The sequence below is a fragment of the Astyanax mexicanus genome, chromosome 22 (assembly GCF_023375975.1).
Source record: "Astyanax mexicanus isolate ESR-SI-001 chromosome 22, AstMex3_surface, whole genome shotgun sequence".
Lineage (NCBI taxonomy): Eukaryota > Metazoa > Chordata > Actinopteri > Characiformes > Acestrorhamphidae > Astyanax > Astyanax mexicanus.
Window position 1 is genome coordinate 19,851,619 of NC_064429.1, and position 16,097 is coordinate 19,867,715.

Below are 16,097 nucleotides of genomic sequence, written 5' to 3' on the forward strand. Positions count from 1 at the left end.
TGATTTTGCTATTTATAGGTATACGTTTGAGTAAAACAACGGAAAAAGTGAGAAATGGCTGAAATACAAAAAAAGATGCAGAGCTTTCAGAACTCAAACAATGCAAAGAAAACAAGTTTATATAATAAAGTTTAAGAGTTTAGAAATCAATATTTGGTGGAATAACCCTGGTTTTTATTCACAGTTTTTATGCATCTTGGCATGTTCTCCTCCACCAGTCTTAAGGTGCTTGCACACTGAACGCGGTATGCCGCGCGGCATTCCGCTGTGCTGCCGCTCTGCTCTACGCTGGTCAGTTGCGGGTGCGTTGCGCTGCTGCTGACGCCAAGCGTCTCCTGCTGATAATAGGCGGAGTTTTCTAAAACCCATCACCTCTGTGAGCGGTGTTTTGTAGTTTTGAGTCTCTACAGCCTCTGTGGATCTGTATATGTTTCTCAGCCTCAGAACAAAGCTCTGATTCTTCTCTTCCTCCTGTTATCTCTATATGAGTGTAGGGAAGTGATGTACAGCTGAGGGGATTCACTAATCGCTATTATTAGTCTCTCGCGCACGTTTATTGTTGTTTGGACTACAGTTTCTCTCTAGTCGCGTGAGTTCACGTCATGCGTTTTCTGCCGAGGTACCGCTTGCCGCGAGGTCAAAGTTGAACCATGTTGAACTTTGCCCGCGGTAAGCGGTAGCGCGGTGGAGGCGTGGTTATGGGCGGGGAAACGCGCCGCTTTCCGCTCTGCTCCGCGGCAGCGACGCACCGCTCTACCGCTCTAGACACTATTGAATCCTATGGGGGTCAGCGTACCGCGCCGCACCTACCGCGTGCAGTGTGCAAGCACCTTTACACACTGCTTTTAGATAACTTTATGCCACTGGTGCAAATATTTAAGCAGTTCAGCTTGGTTTGATGGCTTGTGGTCATCCATCTTCGTCTTGATTATATTCCAGAGGTTTTTAATTTGGTAAAATAAAATAAAAACTATTGTTAACCCCACTTCTTGCTAGCTAACTGCTTGCTCTGGAACCCTTACTGCACGTGTGTGTCAATCAAGTCTCTTCAGAAACTGGGCGTCAGTTTTTCTGACCGTTTCATTGGATAGACTTTGAAGGGGGCGTGGCTCCACCAACTCGGTCACCCCTCCAGTGGTTCATTCAGTTGGGGGAAACATTGGACGGTTATTTCTTATTGTTAATGAATAAAATGCTAAATTTATAGTGACAAAATGTTAATGCAAGCTCTCAGACCGTCTGTCCCCTTTATCCGGAGCAGGAGCGCTCTGCTGCGGCTCTACCATGCGGATAAAGTCGCCACTCTGGGCTCCCAGGCTGATGTGCAGTCTCCGGTTTACCAGGTAGGCCGAGACGAAAGCCCCGGGCTGGAGTAGCAGCGGCTCGGTGGAGGAGTGCGTCTCTCGCGGGGGGACTGGGATGCCCTTGGCGGCTTGTGCTGCTGATGCTTTCTGTTGACATTTAGCTGAGGAGAATCCTTTAAATATGTTGTAAACGATTAAAGCATTGCATATTACCTCAGGTTGGGTTAAAACTAGATCAATATTGGATATAAAGCAAACATATTTAAACTGTTTTAGCAAGTATTATTTAAGAAGCTGACAGTTGTGTGAGTTAGCTAGCTAACATAGCTAGCTAACGTTATAGTGATCTAAAGCCCTTCACAGAAAAACAACTGCCAAAATGCAGCCATTGGTTTCTTAATTTTTGTATTAAAATACTTTCTTTGTGGAAAAATTAGTTGTTTGTGTCATTTTAAGGTATTTAAAAGCATTCTGACATGTTGATACTTTGCCTGTCACTTTAGGAAAACTATGAACGCATGCAAGCTTTGGTGAAGGAGCTGAAAGAGCGATCAGAGAAGATCAAACTTGGTGAGCATCTTTTATCTAGGTCATATTTATAATAGTAATTAGCTAAGCTATAGAACTAGAATTGTAAGACGTGGCTGATGTTTTTGACGGTGACCTTAAGCAGCAACTTAACCTAACTGTAGTGGTTTGTTTACCCCTGTGATCACCAGCCTGATCCTGGAGAGCAACCTTCATGCAGGTTTCATTACCAACTAGGAGTGTAGCAGTGTGTAGATACCTACTGCAGTCATATTGCAAATACACTAATGCTAAAATGTGGAAAGGCTGTGCTTCCATTGATTGTATAAACACCAGAATTTGGTTGGCAGTCAACAACAACCCACTTCCCACACATTTATTCACCCTAAGCATCCATCCTTTAAAAATCCTTCAATATTCAATCCATCCTTTTAAAATCCTTCATTAGTTGCATGAGCAGTGTTTAGCTTGGTTAGGAGTTTTAATCTGCAAAATGTAACTAAACGTAGCACAAAAAAAGTAAGAAGATTTGTGTTTGGTAGATTATTTCTTTGTTGTAAATATACTATTTGGCCATGTTGCTATTGACGCCTGTTTTGAGCTTCTGGTACCTCAAGTGCTGCCAATCAGATGCCAGTAGCACCTGTGAGCATGGAGCCAGCTACATTGGTCAATGGGTGTCTGCTCCAAGAATAAGCATGCCATGTTTGACTGATCTAGATGGGGCAAACTGGTGAAAAATCAATATGCAGCATTATTTAGAGTGAGCCCCAGTACCATCTCCAAACTGAAGGCCAAGTTTCATATCACAGGGGATGTTGTGGGAGTCCCAAGAAGATGAAGATGACACCCCAAGAATATAGTTAAAACACCAGTCAACAGCTGAATACACTGTTTGGCATTGGCAGAGGCATTTTTTCTTATATATAAATTTAATCCATTTAAAAGCAAAAGTAACAGGATTTTCCAATGCCTTGTTTCCAAGAAGCTTTATTATCTACATTTGTTATCTACCAAAGACAATTTTCATTATTTTTTGTGCTATGTTTATATATCAAGGAGGATTGATTGATCACCAATGGTTTGAAAAATGTTTCCATTCATTCTCACAGGTGGAGGAGAAAGAGCAAGGGCCTTACACACATCCAGAGGAAAGCTTCTGCCTCGGGAACGAATTGATAGACTCCTAGACCCAGGGTAAACAATGCAAGACACATTAACTATACAATTCATTTTACAACATATACAATAAATATGTAATCATGTAATGGATTGTAATATCTAGACATCAGTCAATGCTGGTGAAAATAAAAGGCAAATTAGCAGATATAATTCCGATATCATCATGCATCCCTAAATGTAATAAAACTCAGTATGCAACACTGTAATGTAATATATAAGATTATCAAGCAGTTATGTTCACTTTTGTATGTTACGGTTTGTGATAATTGACATAGCTAGCATGCTAATCATTAAGATGGCTTCTTGACTAAAAGAGCCAAGTTAAAAATCATCCACTGCAATGCTTTTGCCAGTGTTAAGGTATAAAATTAAATGTATTTACTTTGTGTTTTTTGACTGACGTATGGTTCCCAAATTAGTAAAATTGCAATAATGAATTTTAACTTTACAGTGACAATAGCTCTACCTTGCTTTTATAAATTTATCTACATAGTCACTGTTGTGTAATAAAGTGCTCAGTTGCTCCCTAACTGTTTTGTCTCTGGGTGCAGCTCTCCCTTTTTAGAACTGTCCCAGCTTGCTGCTTATGAGCTGTATGGTAGTGAAGAAGTTCCCGCTGGAGGCATCATCACTGGCATTGGTCGAGTTTCTGGGTAAGTGATGAATCCTTTTTGATATTAAAACGGAAAAAAGTGAAGTGGTGACTTCATTATTCTTAAATTAAGGAATGATAATGAATCATTGTTTTCTATACATCTGTTCATCACAGGGTGGAATGCGTGATCGCTGCAAATGATGCCACTGTGAAAGGAGGTACTTATTATCCAGTTACTGTAAAGAAGCACCTTCGCGCTCAAGAGATTGCACAACAGAACCACCTGCCATGCATTTATCTCGGTGAGTTACATTAGTCATGCATTCTTGTCGTGATAAAAGAATGTAATATATTCCACATTTTTACACTGTTGCAAGTGTATCTGACATACATACATACATACATACAAGAAAAAAATATTTAAATCAAAATGTGACCTCAATGTTGTTTAAGTAGGCCCACCCTAATTAGCTGTTTTGTCTACAGTGGATTCTGGGGGTGCCAACTTGCCCAGACAGGCAGAAGTGTTTCCTGACAGAGATCACTTTGGTCGCATCTTCTTCAACCAGGCACGTCTGTCCTCACAGGGCATTGCACAGGTAATGATCATCAGCTCTACTGTATTCTTTTGAAAGCATTTCCTTACTTAAGGAGATCTCTAGACTGTGCTTGTTTATAAGGGCTAGTAAAGCACTGTTAAAGCAATTTCATTATTATTTATATTAAATTGCATGTGTTAAATATATAAATATATATATATATATATATATATATATATATATATATATATATATATATATATATATATATATAAATTAGTGTTTGTTTTTAAAAAAAATAGAGAAAATCATTTTTATGTATATATTACTTTGATTACTAAAAAGAACATCTTATGCGTACATGTGTGTGTAAAAGAGAGAGAGAGAGTGTGTACGTTTGGGCTATCTGTTGGCAAAAAAAAAAAAAAAACAGATTTTATTATTATTATTATTTTCAGACCTGCCAAAATGTACACATTTTGCATAGTGGAGACGCAATTGCCAAATAGGTATAGACAGTTAGCAAACATGCTAATCCAGCAAGTTACCTATTGAGCCCTTTGCTACTTTCATCTGTGCTTTATTTCACTCCAAACTGTCAACACAGCAGCCCTCGGACTCTCTCTCTCTCTCTCTCTCTATCTCTCTCTCTTTCTCTCTCTCTTACACTCTTAATATAATACAGTAAAAAATGTATCATTATTTTTATTATTTTTTTTAATTGACACCACTACTATTAATATAATTTCATTTTGCCAATTTAAATACCCAATAATAAATGCTTAAGAATATCTAGAAGGTCACATGGTTTACACAAATGTGCACTGGTGATCTTAATGTTTTTGTTTGTTTTAAACTAAATAAAAAATGCCTTAAATATATAATTTTTATACAATATTGTTTTCATCAAAATGAAATTATTTTGTATTGTTCCCTGATGGGGTATTCTGAGAAACATTGTTTGTTCCCTGACTTGTATATTTCAGATCGCTGTAGTAATGGGATCTTGTACGGCAGGGGGTGCGTATGTCCCCTCCATGGCAGATGAGAGCATCATTGTTCGCAAACAAGGGACAATTTTTCTGGCAGGACCTCCATTGGTAGGTTTAAAAATGGAGAGTTTGAAAGTCTTTAACAGAGTTGGGGAGTATAACCTAAAAACGTATTGGAGTAATAAAATTGTTTCTCAGGTAAACAATGACCAGTGGATTAAAACATATCAGCTAAGAAACATCCCAAACAGTATGTTCCTTGTAAATTCAGAGCATTGTTAATTCAGCATCTAAGTTTGTTGGCAATTTTTTTTGGAACTTTTTGATTTAAAATCAAATTGTTAAACTTGTAAAGTGCCTGTGCAACAAGTGTAGTCGTGCAATTTCCTCACTACTGAATATTCCACAGTCAACTGTCAGTGGTATTATAATAAACTGGAAGCAACTTGGAACGAAAGAAAATTGCTCTTTTAATGTAAAATCAGCAGATGCTAAGGAACATGGTGTGCAGAGTCAGTCACTGCAGACTTCCAAACTTTGTGGCCTTTAGATTAATGCAAGAACTGTAGAACGTAGAGAGCTTAATGGAATGGATTTCCTGGTACTAGTGCTTTACACTTACTAATCCATAAGTATTAGTTTTCTACATAAAGTACCATTTTTGTGTTCGAAGGAAAGATAGTACGGTGTTGCAGCAAAATGAGTGAAACTGAATGGGTTTTGCTGTATGTGTTTATGATAGGTAAAAGCTGCCACCGGTGAAGAAGTCTCTGCTGAAGACCTTGGAGGTGCTGACCTTCACTGCAGGTTTAACAACTTATATTTAATTGAATATGTATTTTAATTAATTTAAAAAAATAATAATTGAACTGTAGTGTCTATATTTATCTTGGGTAAATTGAGAATGTATACCTTAATCGGTTTCCCTTTCTCTGCAGACATTCTGGGGTAACAGATCACTATGCCTTAGATGATCTCCATGCTCTTCATTTGGCAAGGAAAGCTGTGCGAAACCTGAACTACAGGAAGAAATTAGATGTAAGTTGGTTCTTTCAACAAATAGATCTAGGATTTGGTTAAATTAGTGTAGTGTTATCAGTAATACTTGTGAGAGATGATTTTCATTATCTTCATATCACAGTGTTATTCAGCATATTAAGAAACATTTTAACTGTCTGTCAGTTTAACTGTGCAATGTAAATATATCTATTAAAAAAATAAACTAACATCCAGTTGACATTTTTCTTCTCAGCAATCTTAATGCTATTGTGATATTGCTGGTTGTCACTCACATGCTATGAATGTTCAGTCTTAAGGCTATATTCACATTATCAGGCTTAAGGGACTCTTTGGACCCTATCTTAAAACCTTGTGTAAGATCTTCATTGCTATCTTACTTTGCTATTACTGTAGTAAAGACACACTGACCTAGCTCCGACTGCTCACCTATGGATCGCTAAAATAGGGCCCTTTTTAACCCTACTTCAATCGCAGTGTATTTAGCAAGCTAAAGAACTCAGTCATGTTTCTAGTGATTGGTCTTCTCATTTATAAGTCTGTGGAAGAGATGAGCATAAACCCATCAATTTGTGCATGCTTGCTGTTTCAGAGACAGATTCATTCACATTACAGATTACAGATGCATCCAATCTAAGCAAAAAAGTTGATTGATATGACAAATGTGAACATGTAGTTGGTTAAAGTTCTAGAAATACTGAGACTATCAACTGCCAAAAGAATCCTTTATTGCAATTAGATCTCCATATTGCAAATCTAAAAACTTAAACTTTTAACTTAAAGCAGTCACTAAACAAACATTTATTTCAACACAATGCCAGGTCACTGTAGAACCTCCAGAGGCGCCACTATTCCCAGCAGATGAGATTTACGGCATAGTGGGGGACAACCTGAAACGAAACTTCGACGTAAAAGAGGTACGGTCTGTTCTCTCTTTGGTTCTCTTAGATTATTTGATTGTGTAGGTAATTGAACATTCTGATTGGTCATTTAATTACAATTACAGGTGATTGCTCGAATTGTTGATGGCAGTAAGTTTGATGAATTCAAAGCATTGTATGGAGACACACTGGTAACAGGTATATAAGCTTATTATATCTATTATGAATTAATAACTTTATTTCTGCGTATTTATGTTACAATTATTTTAACATCATGCTACATGTTTTGTGTTTTGTTGCTTTTGTTTGTTTGTTTTTAAGGTTTTGCACGAATATTTGGTTATCCAGTAGGAATCATTGGAAATAATGGAGTACTGTTTTCAGAGTCAGCAAAGAAAGTGAGTATTGTGTTCGTGAAACCACTTTAAGACAGGAAAGTGTTCTGTGAGCTGCCCTGGTGTTTAACCCCATTTACCTTACCTAATCCAACTTGTGAGAGTTCTCATTTAGGTTCCACCAAAGTTATATAGTCTAGTTGTAACAATCTAGATTGGAGGGATTATAATCAGATGCCAGTCAGTGAAACATGAAATTTAAAGCTTTAGGTTTAAGGTACAGTTGCTACTTGAAGTTATTTCAACTAATAACTACTTTTTTGTTTGTTTGTTTGTTCGTTTAGGCAACACATTTTATTGAGTTGTGCTGTAGTCGGAACATTCCACTGATCTTTCTGCAGAACATCACAGGTAAGTGATTGCATTCATATTACATTAAGAACATATGCAAGTCAACATAAACACAGTAAAAATAGACTTAAATTTCTCATTTTACAGAAAGTAGTTGATCTCTTGAGTTTGTTTTTTGATTTCTCATCCATGTCCTCAGACAATGATTTAACAACCCGAGTGTTTAGAGGCTTTAGATGATGACTCTAAATATTACTAGACTTCTACAAGGAGAGCTTTGGAAATTTTTTAATAAACAAAGTGAAATAAAACCACTATTTTTAATGTGGTGTGTATTTATTTTAATAATAATATTGTATTTAGCACTTTCTAACAATTACTGCCTAGATTAAGGGTGTTTACATCCACCCTGGCAACCAAACACTTCCTGTAGCTGTGCATCATACCGGAACATTGTTCAGAATTTTAGCCTATTCTTCCCGGCAGAACTTCATTACCTCTGTCATAATCCATGGATACCTTGTGTACGGCTTTTTTCCACACCAGCACGATTTGGTCTGGTTAAACAGACTCTGGTTTGTTTGTACCGTTAGTGTGGTTTGATTGTGCAGGTGTGAAAACAGTTATTGGACTTGGATGTTGGATCAAAACAACCGGACTGAGACCTGCTAGTGGACCATAGAAACAATTTACAGATTGAAAACACTGTTAAAGTTGGTCTATAGCATCTCATAAGGTCTGGAGGTCTGGGCTCTGGCATTATCATTCTGTTGTGGACTTGCTCCAGTGTTTTGGGTCATTGTCCTATTGCATCACCCAACTTCTACAGAGAGTCACCTGATGTACAGACAATCTCACAATATCCTGTAGAAAGTTTTGATACAATTGGGAATTCATCTTTCAAACAAAACAGCAATGTTCTTTTAGTGTGCAGAGGCTTTATTCATGATGTCCTTTCACATACACCCTGCTTGTTTAAGGTTTTACAGACTGTAGACTGATGAACAACTAAAGCCAGGCGGACACTGTGCGATTTTTTTTTAATCAGATGCGTTCTGGAGAGCTCAAACTGCACGTTTGAATCGTTTGTCGTGTATGAACAACGTCTGCGATTCATCTGCACACACTGTATGGTCCGACTGACCTGCTGCAACGGGGGAGCTTACACTGCACGTCTAAACGCAGCCTGTAGACGGAGCTTTCTTTGCGTACAAACTCTCGCTTCAACACATGATGTCGCCTTGCAAAAGAAAGCGCTTAGCTTTGCTTATTTGTGCCCTGTTGTGCGCTGAAAGTCCACGGAAGAGACGTACATGGACTCGCAGGTGGCTGAGGCGACGTGGACTCTGCGGGTTGTCCGTTTTACAGAAGGAGTTAGAGGTATGCTGTAGAGGTCTGCGCGGGACTGCTTTTTTAAACCCGCTCCTGCCCGCTCCAAAAATAGCTGGGTTTAATCCAGCTCCCGCCCGCCACTACACAATCCTGCCGTGCTCCCGCCCGCAGTCCTAAAATGAATTGAATTAATAACATTTAGTGCTTCAAATTTACTTATGTATTTACTAAAACAGCAATTTAGCGCTGAATGGTGCTGTCCCGTTTCTTACCACAGTCCAAACACATGCCGTGAATTTTGGGAAAACAGGTCGTGACGTTAAGAAATCGGCCCGCAAAAAAAGCTCACACTGTGAGACAAGCGACCAAAATTCCTGGCGTGTCAGAAATCCCTGGTCGCGTCCGACTGCTCATTCGCAGCTCGTATGGGCAATTAATCGGACATCGCTTCCCCTCTCACACTGCACGACAAACGACGCACGATCAAGCTAAAATTCGGCCCGATCATGAAATTCAGTCGCGTCCGACCAGATCGGGCTTAAAATCGGGCTAAAATCGCACAGTGTCCGCCTGGCTTAAATCAGCCTGTACCACAGACGCCTTCAAATCAAATCATTGGCTGTGACTCGGATTTGATTGTCTCTTTACCTCAGTAATGCATCTCCACTGTGCTATTTAGCATGGAAACACACTCTTTAGCAGAGTAGCCACAGTTAGAGATAATGTAGATTGTTTGTCTTACTGTAGCCTGGTCTATGAAATCACTTTGAAACCCTCCCAACATTTTTGACTGTAGATTCTTTGAAAGCTCTTTTTGATGAGGCTTTGCTCAAACACACATTCTTCTAGTTTTTTTAATTCATAATGTTTTTGTGTTCTCATTTTTAGGCACATTATTATATTTGTCAATAACCTTGACTAAGATAAATATTAAATCACATTTTATGACAAATGTATGCAGAAAACCATGGAATTCCAAATTGTCACTGTGTCTTACTTATCTGACCATTTAAAAACATTGCCGCCATTGCTGTACCAAAAAACTACCACTGCAATGTATTGTTTATTATTTCCAGGCTTTATGGTGGGGAAAGAGTATGAAGCTGGAGGTATTGCTAAAGATGGAGCCAAGATGGTAACCGCTGTGGCCTGTGCCAATGTGCCCAAGATCACCGTCATCATCGGAGGGTCTTATGGGGCTGGAAACTACGGAATGTGTGGCAGAGCTTACAGGTGCTTTATGCTATTAATACATTGTTGACAAGAATATCTTGCTTTACACTTGCTATGGTATTGTGTTTTATTTATAGTTAGGAGGACAAAAACTTCTGTCACTTCATTCTAATCATACAGCTAGCAAAAGTATTCATACCCATTGGATTTTTTTTACATTTTGTCACCTTACAACCACATATTTATATGTGTATTATTTAGATTTTAAGTGGTAGACCAACACAAATATAATTGTGAAAAGAAAAATTATTTATAGTTAAAATATTTTAGTCAAATAAAATGTTGGAAGACTGTGACATGCAAAAGTATTCAGCTAGTCTTTTTGGGTGTATCTCTTCAAGCTTTGCTAAAGACTGAGAATAGCTCAAGCTCAGCCAGGTTGTTTGAAGAGCATCTGCGAACAGCAATTTTAATGTCTTGCCACAGATGCTTAATGGGATTTGCTCCTTGCTCCTTGCTTAAACTGTCAGTTTGGGTTGACGGCCATGACTTTGTAGGTTTACAGTTGTGGAACACGTTTTCCATTTTTGGATGATGGATTGTACATTTTGCTCCTGTTTGTTCACTAGAGTTCTCTCACAGTACAGATGTATTTCCATGAGACTAAATTACACACAGCTGTCTCTGTTAACTAATTACATGACTTTTGATGGCACTTTACAAAATTTTAATCAAATAAAAATCTGCAAACAATGCATCATTTTTGTTTCACTTCACCTTTACATGCTACTTTGTGTTGGTCTATTATTTAAAATCTCAATAAAATATATTTAAGTTTGTGGTTGTAAGGTGACAAAAGGTGAAAACGTTCGAGGGCTATGAATACCTATGTAATGTATTACCTAAGTTAAGTCAATTTTTTCCCTCTTTTGTGTTTTAGTCCCCGATTCCTGTACATGTGGCCTAATGCACGCATCTCAGTGATGGGAGGAGAGCAGGCAGCAAATGTGTTGGCCACCATCACTAAAGACCAGAAAGCCAGACAAGGAAAAGAAGTAAGTAATCAGCTTCTCTCCAGTTGCACAGTTGCATACTCAAAAATATATTTTAAAATAAATTTTAATACAAATATTCCTGTAGTTCACAGCTGAAGAGGAGGCAGCTATGAAGGATCCCATTATCAGACGGTTTGAAGAGGAAGGAAGCCCTTATTTCTCCAGTGCCAGGTAAAACCTGCATTAAGTGCAGAGGAAAATCCCACTGTTTTTCAGTTATTGGCTTTTTGAATTAAAAATCATAAATTAACAATGTAAGTTAGAGTATAGTGATGATGAATATACAATAAATATAGAATACATAGAAAATAGAGTGTAAGTTTGCAAAGAAGGCAGACGTATCTGAAAAAGGAGAAAAAACACTGCAAAAAGCACAATGACTTTTGTCCCCAGTTGGCCTAGCATTAGCGTTTAGCATTTTTTAGTTTAGCTTGCATATTTTACCAATATTTTTTGGTTATGCTGGCTTTTCTTTTGAATGAAGAAAGTGTTCACACTGTCGCATCCATGAACTCTAACTATTCAGCTATACCAAAATAAATATATATTTTTTTATTCCAGGGTACCTAGTAAATGATTAATAGTTCATTCACAGTGTTAAAAACCTTTCTGTAAAAGTAAGTATACTTAAGTGCATTAAAAGTATCAGTTCAAATCAAAGTAAAGAATACGAAAAGTGCATTGTCAATTTAACTTACTTTATAAAAATACACGTTACATATACTTTCTCTGTATTTCCAGAAAATGTATTTTTAAGTAATGCTTTAAATATTACATTGTGTTGATAGAAAAAAAATATATAGTGGCAATAAAAACATTTTAAAGTGCACTTTAGTGTAGTTTTTCCAGAGTTAAGGTGTACACTATGGGCTTCAATACGCGAAGTGGTACATTTACAATATACTTCAAGTGTATAAAAAAAGGTGTTTAAAAACACCTCTAAAGCGCTGCCACTATGAGCTGGAGGTCGCAGGTTCAAACCCCCACTCATGCAGCTTTGCCATCAAGCTGTGGGTGCTCAGAGGGAGCAAAATTGGCCCTTGTTCTCTCTGGTTGGGTAGATGGCTCTCTCTCCCCACATCACTCCAAAGGTAATGTCTGCAGCACAGGGCGTCTGTGAGCTGATGTATCGTAACCTGCGCTTTCCTTCAAGCATGCAGGCTGCTCTGCAATGCTGCATCAGCAATGCTGCATCAGCAGCAGCTCGAAAAGAAGTTCGCAGAAGTTAAGCAATCAAAAGCACAATACTTTTATGTTATAGTTAAATATTGCTGAATTACAACTGAAATATAATTAAGTTGCCATAAGTTGTTCCAAAATAGTACATTTAGCATGTATTTAATTACATATTTTAATTTTAAAAAGTATGTACTTTTCCATGTTCAGTGTACTTTTAAAAAATATACTTAATACACTTTTCCTTTAACGAGAGAAACCTTAATGTATCTAATGTCCTTTTCTTCACCTTCTGCCTGTTCAGACTGTGGGACGATGGAATTATTGATCCTGCTGACACGCGCCTCGTCCTGGGCCTCAGTCTGAGCGCTACTCTCAATGCTCCCACACAGAAGACTCGCTTTGGCGTCTTCAGAATGTAATATTAAACAAAAAAAGAAAGAAAGAAAACACCATGTTCCTAGAGTTTGGATCTTGTTAGATCTTTTTGGGGCGAGAGGAAACACTAACGTTTTACTGTGGGCAAGTTACTGTTTTGTCTTTTATTCCATGTGAGATAAAGAGTAAAATGTATAATGTTTTTCAGATGATTTTGTCTGTTTGGAAAATAATTAAAATAATTTACTTAATGTTTATTCCTGAAATGCTTTTTTTTTATGCCAAGGTGACAACAAATAGACACTTCTTTACAATAGAATGACAAGAAATAGTATTTTGTAGTATTCCCACTATTGTCTATTTGACTTCAATTCCAATCTGGCCATTGATGACAAGTTGTTGCAACCCTCTTGAGAGTTGCCAGGCCCAGTATTAGAAAAGAAAAAGTGGAATCATGCCATCTTTATTTAAAACATTTTTATTCAGTATAAAACATAATTACTGTTTTTAAGACATGTAATTTTTAAGACACTCCTGTACAATTCAAAAACAGCTGTTATACAAATGTAGAAAAATGTAAATTCTGGTATCTTAGAAAAGGGTATTTTTATGCTTCTACACTGACTTTGTGCACCGAGACGAAATGATCATATCCAGAGATGATGAGGAACCGCAAGTGTGTTGCATGTGAGCCATCAACCTGAAACACACACATACAAACATTAAATGTTAAATCTTCAAAAGCAGTTTCTTTGCATTAATAAGAAGTAAAATAATATGGACTTACAGAAATATCATTGGTTTGTAGACTGTTCTCTGTTTGTTCAAACTCTAAAACACAAAATTCATGTAAACGTGTTAATTGGATTTCTGACAGTCTGATTTTGTGCAGTTTCAGATTATTAAGTGAATGTAAACCCTGTGCACTCTGTGGGTTTTTACCTTTCTCTGCCATGACTTGAAACTTATCTGCCTCTTCTAGAGTGTTTTTCTCTATCCTTAGATGTTTAACTGTAAAGAAGGAAATGCAGGTTGTGAGACGATGCATGTACATGACTGATTTCCCAGACTCAAATTTCATCTTAATTATAGACTAAAGTTGGTGAAAGCCAACTGACATCAGCTAGAAGGTTATCAGAACTCTAATTACCAAAGGTGTCAAAAGTGTTTATATTCATTGCTTGGGTAGGAGAATAGATAGTACTTTTCTACATTTTTCTGAAAGTCATAATGACTATAATGTTATATTAAAATGATATTAAAAATATTAAAATAATGTTGATGAATTTGGGGTATTCTTTTTATTTTAGTAAAATGTAAATATATTAAAGAAGCTTATTTGGGACATTTCTAGAGCTCATGTTCTTTTGAGTCTCTGCACAGATCATCAATCAGATTTACTTTATCTGGATGGAGAGATTTATCTGGATAGGGGTTTTATTTTTGAATGATGAGAAGCTGGAATAAAAACAAGCTGAAATGAAATAGGAGAAATGAGGTGATGTTTAAAATATAAGGAGTAGAACATTCAGATAATTGTGTGAAAATGTAAGGAGTAGAAGTAAAAAGTCATGAAAAATAATTAGTCCAGTAAAGTACAGATAACCAAAACTTCTAGTAAGGTAACAAAATATGTGTAAGTTACTTAATAACTTGACACCTCTAGTTAATATAATTAAACAACACTTACCATTAAAACTGTGAACGGAGATAAGTGATACTTTCATATTATCTGGGAAGCGAATGATGAACTCTTGGGGAAACATGCCCGTGGACAGCCAGAACGTCTCCGTTTTCCTACAATAAATGATCCTACAGTAAATTATAAAGTCTTAACAGGATTTTCTTTTTAAAATGCCCTTTGCTCTCAACAGTAGGTACACTTCCCAAAAGTAGCCTCTGAGAGCCTCTATAGGACAGCATTGGAAGCACTTTACATCCAGTGTCTAATGCCTAAGAAATAACTCCCTGTAATTAACAATATAATAAGACGCATATGAAGGCCTGATGTATCTAATGTGTCACTTTTTTTTGAGGCCACCTCCCCTGTCCTACCCAGCTGGCATATCAATGTTGAATCAACGTTGGCTTTGGTGTTGATTTTAAAAAGTGATTTAATGTTGATGTTATGGTTGAATCAACGTTAAATCAACGTTGAAATGGCAATGTTGTTTTAACGTCGTACGTTTAACCTTTAATAAACCATAGCTCACATTTGGGATGCTCAAAGTTGTATGGAAAAGGGAAAAAAACTGTATGCCATGATAAAATATACATGTTATTTTTATTTTCTTACTCTGTCTGAATATACAGCTCTGGAAAATAACAAGAGACCAACTAAAAAATGATGAGTTTCTTTAATTTTACCAAATTGAAAACCTCTGAAATATAATCAAGATAGATGATCAATTAAATCTGAGTCACTGCTCTGGGTTTAAGTTTAGGCTACACTGAAATTCTGCTATATGGATTAACGTTAGCTAACCTAACCTAACTGCCTTCAGCAGCTGTGGGAAGCTCTGCTGAAGCACTGCTGGGTAGCCTAGTTAGCCAATATGAGCTATTAGTTTAAGCTAATCTCATATCTACACAAACCCGAACACACAGCTGATCTCACCCGTCTAGTATGTTTTCTGGTGGGTGATTCTCATCACTGGACGTAGCCAACACGACCTGAGCACCAAACGAGCTGAGCGCGGTGTTAATCATCCTGGTTTTACCGAGATAAACAGGTTAAATAACTAGTTAACTCACTAACTAACGGCTTCCTAAAGCCAAGCCCGTGTTACTGTCCGGACAGTAAATATAACGCTGAGCGCAGAGCGTTGCTAAGCAGCGGCTGTGTCCCAAACGCAGTGAACGCTGACTTGATGCCTTGCTGCCTACACTAGCTTAACTAACTGTAGCACAGCCTGTATTCTGTGTTCTGGCTCATAGACCTGTATACATAGACGCCGCATAGCTTGCCTCCTTGCGTAGCAGCTGACCTCTATATTGGAGGAGTCAACCATGCATCCCCAGTGCGTTTAGTTACACTGAGGAAGGTGTTTAATACACCTTTAATACACCAGTGTATACCCATATGTTTTCACACGGTTAGGTTTGTTACAAACAGCAGAGATCTAGTAATAATAAAGGGCGCTGTCACACATTACAAATATGTGCTTTCATGCTAAAATACTTTGTTTTATGCTCTTTAGCAAAGACAGTATGTGTGTGTGTGTGTGTGTGTTTGTGTGTCACCGCCTCATTTTCAACT

The 16,097-nt window shown here is 37.5% G+C and overlaps 2 protein-coding genes across 2 annotated transcripts; one reads left to right on the forward strand and one right to left on the reverse strand.

Annotated features, from left to right (window-relative positions):
* The first annotated feature begins 1,106 nt into the window (after positions 1-1,106).
* Positions 1,107-13,095, forward strand: mccc2 (methylcrotonyl-CoA carboxylase subunit 2). Its single transcript, XM_007258323.4, has 17 exons — positions 1,107-1,343; positions 1,808-1,874; positions 2,945-3,029; positions 3,566-3,667; positions 3,784-3,911; positions 4,096-4,208; positions 5,135-5,248; positions 5,883-5,947; positions 6,079-6,178; positions 6,979-7,074; positions 7,164-7,236; positions 7,360-7,436; positions 7,718-7,784; positions 10,133-10,289; positions 11,170-11,284; positions 11,370-11,455; positions 12,765-13,095. Exons 1-17 carry the CDS (start codon positions 1,215-1,217, stop codon positions 12,880-12,882), a joined length of 1,692 nt encoding a protein of 563 aa, XP_007258385.2. The 5' UTR covers positions 1,107-1,214; the 3' UTR covers positions 12,883-13,095.
* A 205-nt stretch (positions 13,096-13,300) lies between these two features.
* hspb11 (heat shock protein, alpha-crystallin-related, b11) lies at positions 13,301-15,681 on the reverse strand. Its single transcript, XM_007258324.4, has 5 exons — positions 15,456-15,681; positions 14,529-14,635; positions 13,781-13,849; positions 13,626-13,669; positions 13,301-13,538 (listed from the first exon to the last, which is right to left on the reverse strand). The coding sequence occupies exons 1-5, from the start codon at positions 15,545-15,547 to the stop codon at positions 13,446-13,448; spliced, it is 405 nt and encodes a 134-aa protein (XP_007258386.1). The 5' UTR covers positions 15,548-15,681; the 3' UTR covers positions 13,301-13,445.
* Between the last annotated feature and the right edge of the window lie 416 nt (positions 15,682-16,097).

What these genes read in the sequence shown, in the direction of transcription:
- mccc2 (XM_007258323.4), top strand. Translation starts at nt 1,215, where the DNA reads ATGTTAATGCAAGCTCTCAGACCGTCTGTCCCCTTTATCCGGAGCAGG. An exon ending in CCTCACAGGGCATTGCACAG is followed by an intron (nt 4,209 to 5,134) that starts GTAATGATCATC and finishes TGTATATTTCAG; the next exon opens with ATCGCTGTAGTAATGGGATC. An exon ending in AAGCCAGACAAGGAAAAGAA is followed by an intron (nt 11,285 to 11,369) that starts GTAAGTAATCAG and finishes ATATTCCTGTAG; the next exon opens with TTCACAGCTGAAGAGGAGGC.
- hspb11 (XM_007258324.4), bottom strand. Translation starts at nt 15,547, where the DNA reads ATGATTAACACCGCGCTCAGCTCGTTTGGTGCTCAGGTCGTGTTGGCT. An exon ending in CCAGAAAACATACTAGACGG is followed by an intron (nt 14,636 to 15,455) that starts GTGAGATCAGCT and finishes CATTTATTGTAG; the next exon opens with GAAAACGGAGACGTTCTGGC. An exon ending in TACAAACCAATGATATTTCT is followed by an intron (nt 13,539 to 13,625) that starts GTAAGTCCATAT and finishes TGTGTGTTTCAG; the next exon opens with GTTGATGGCTCACATGCAAC.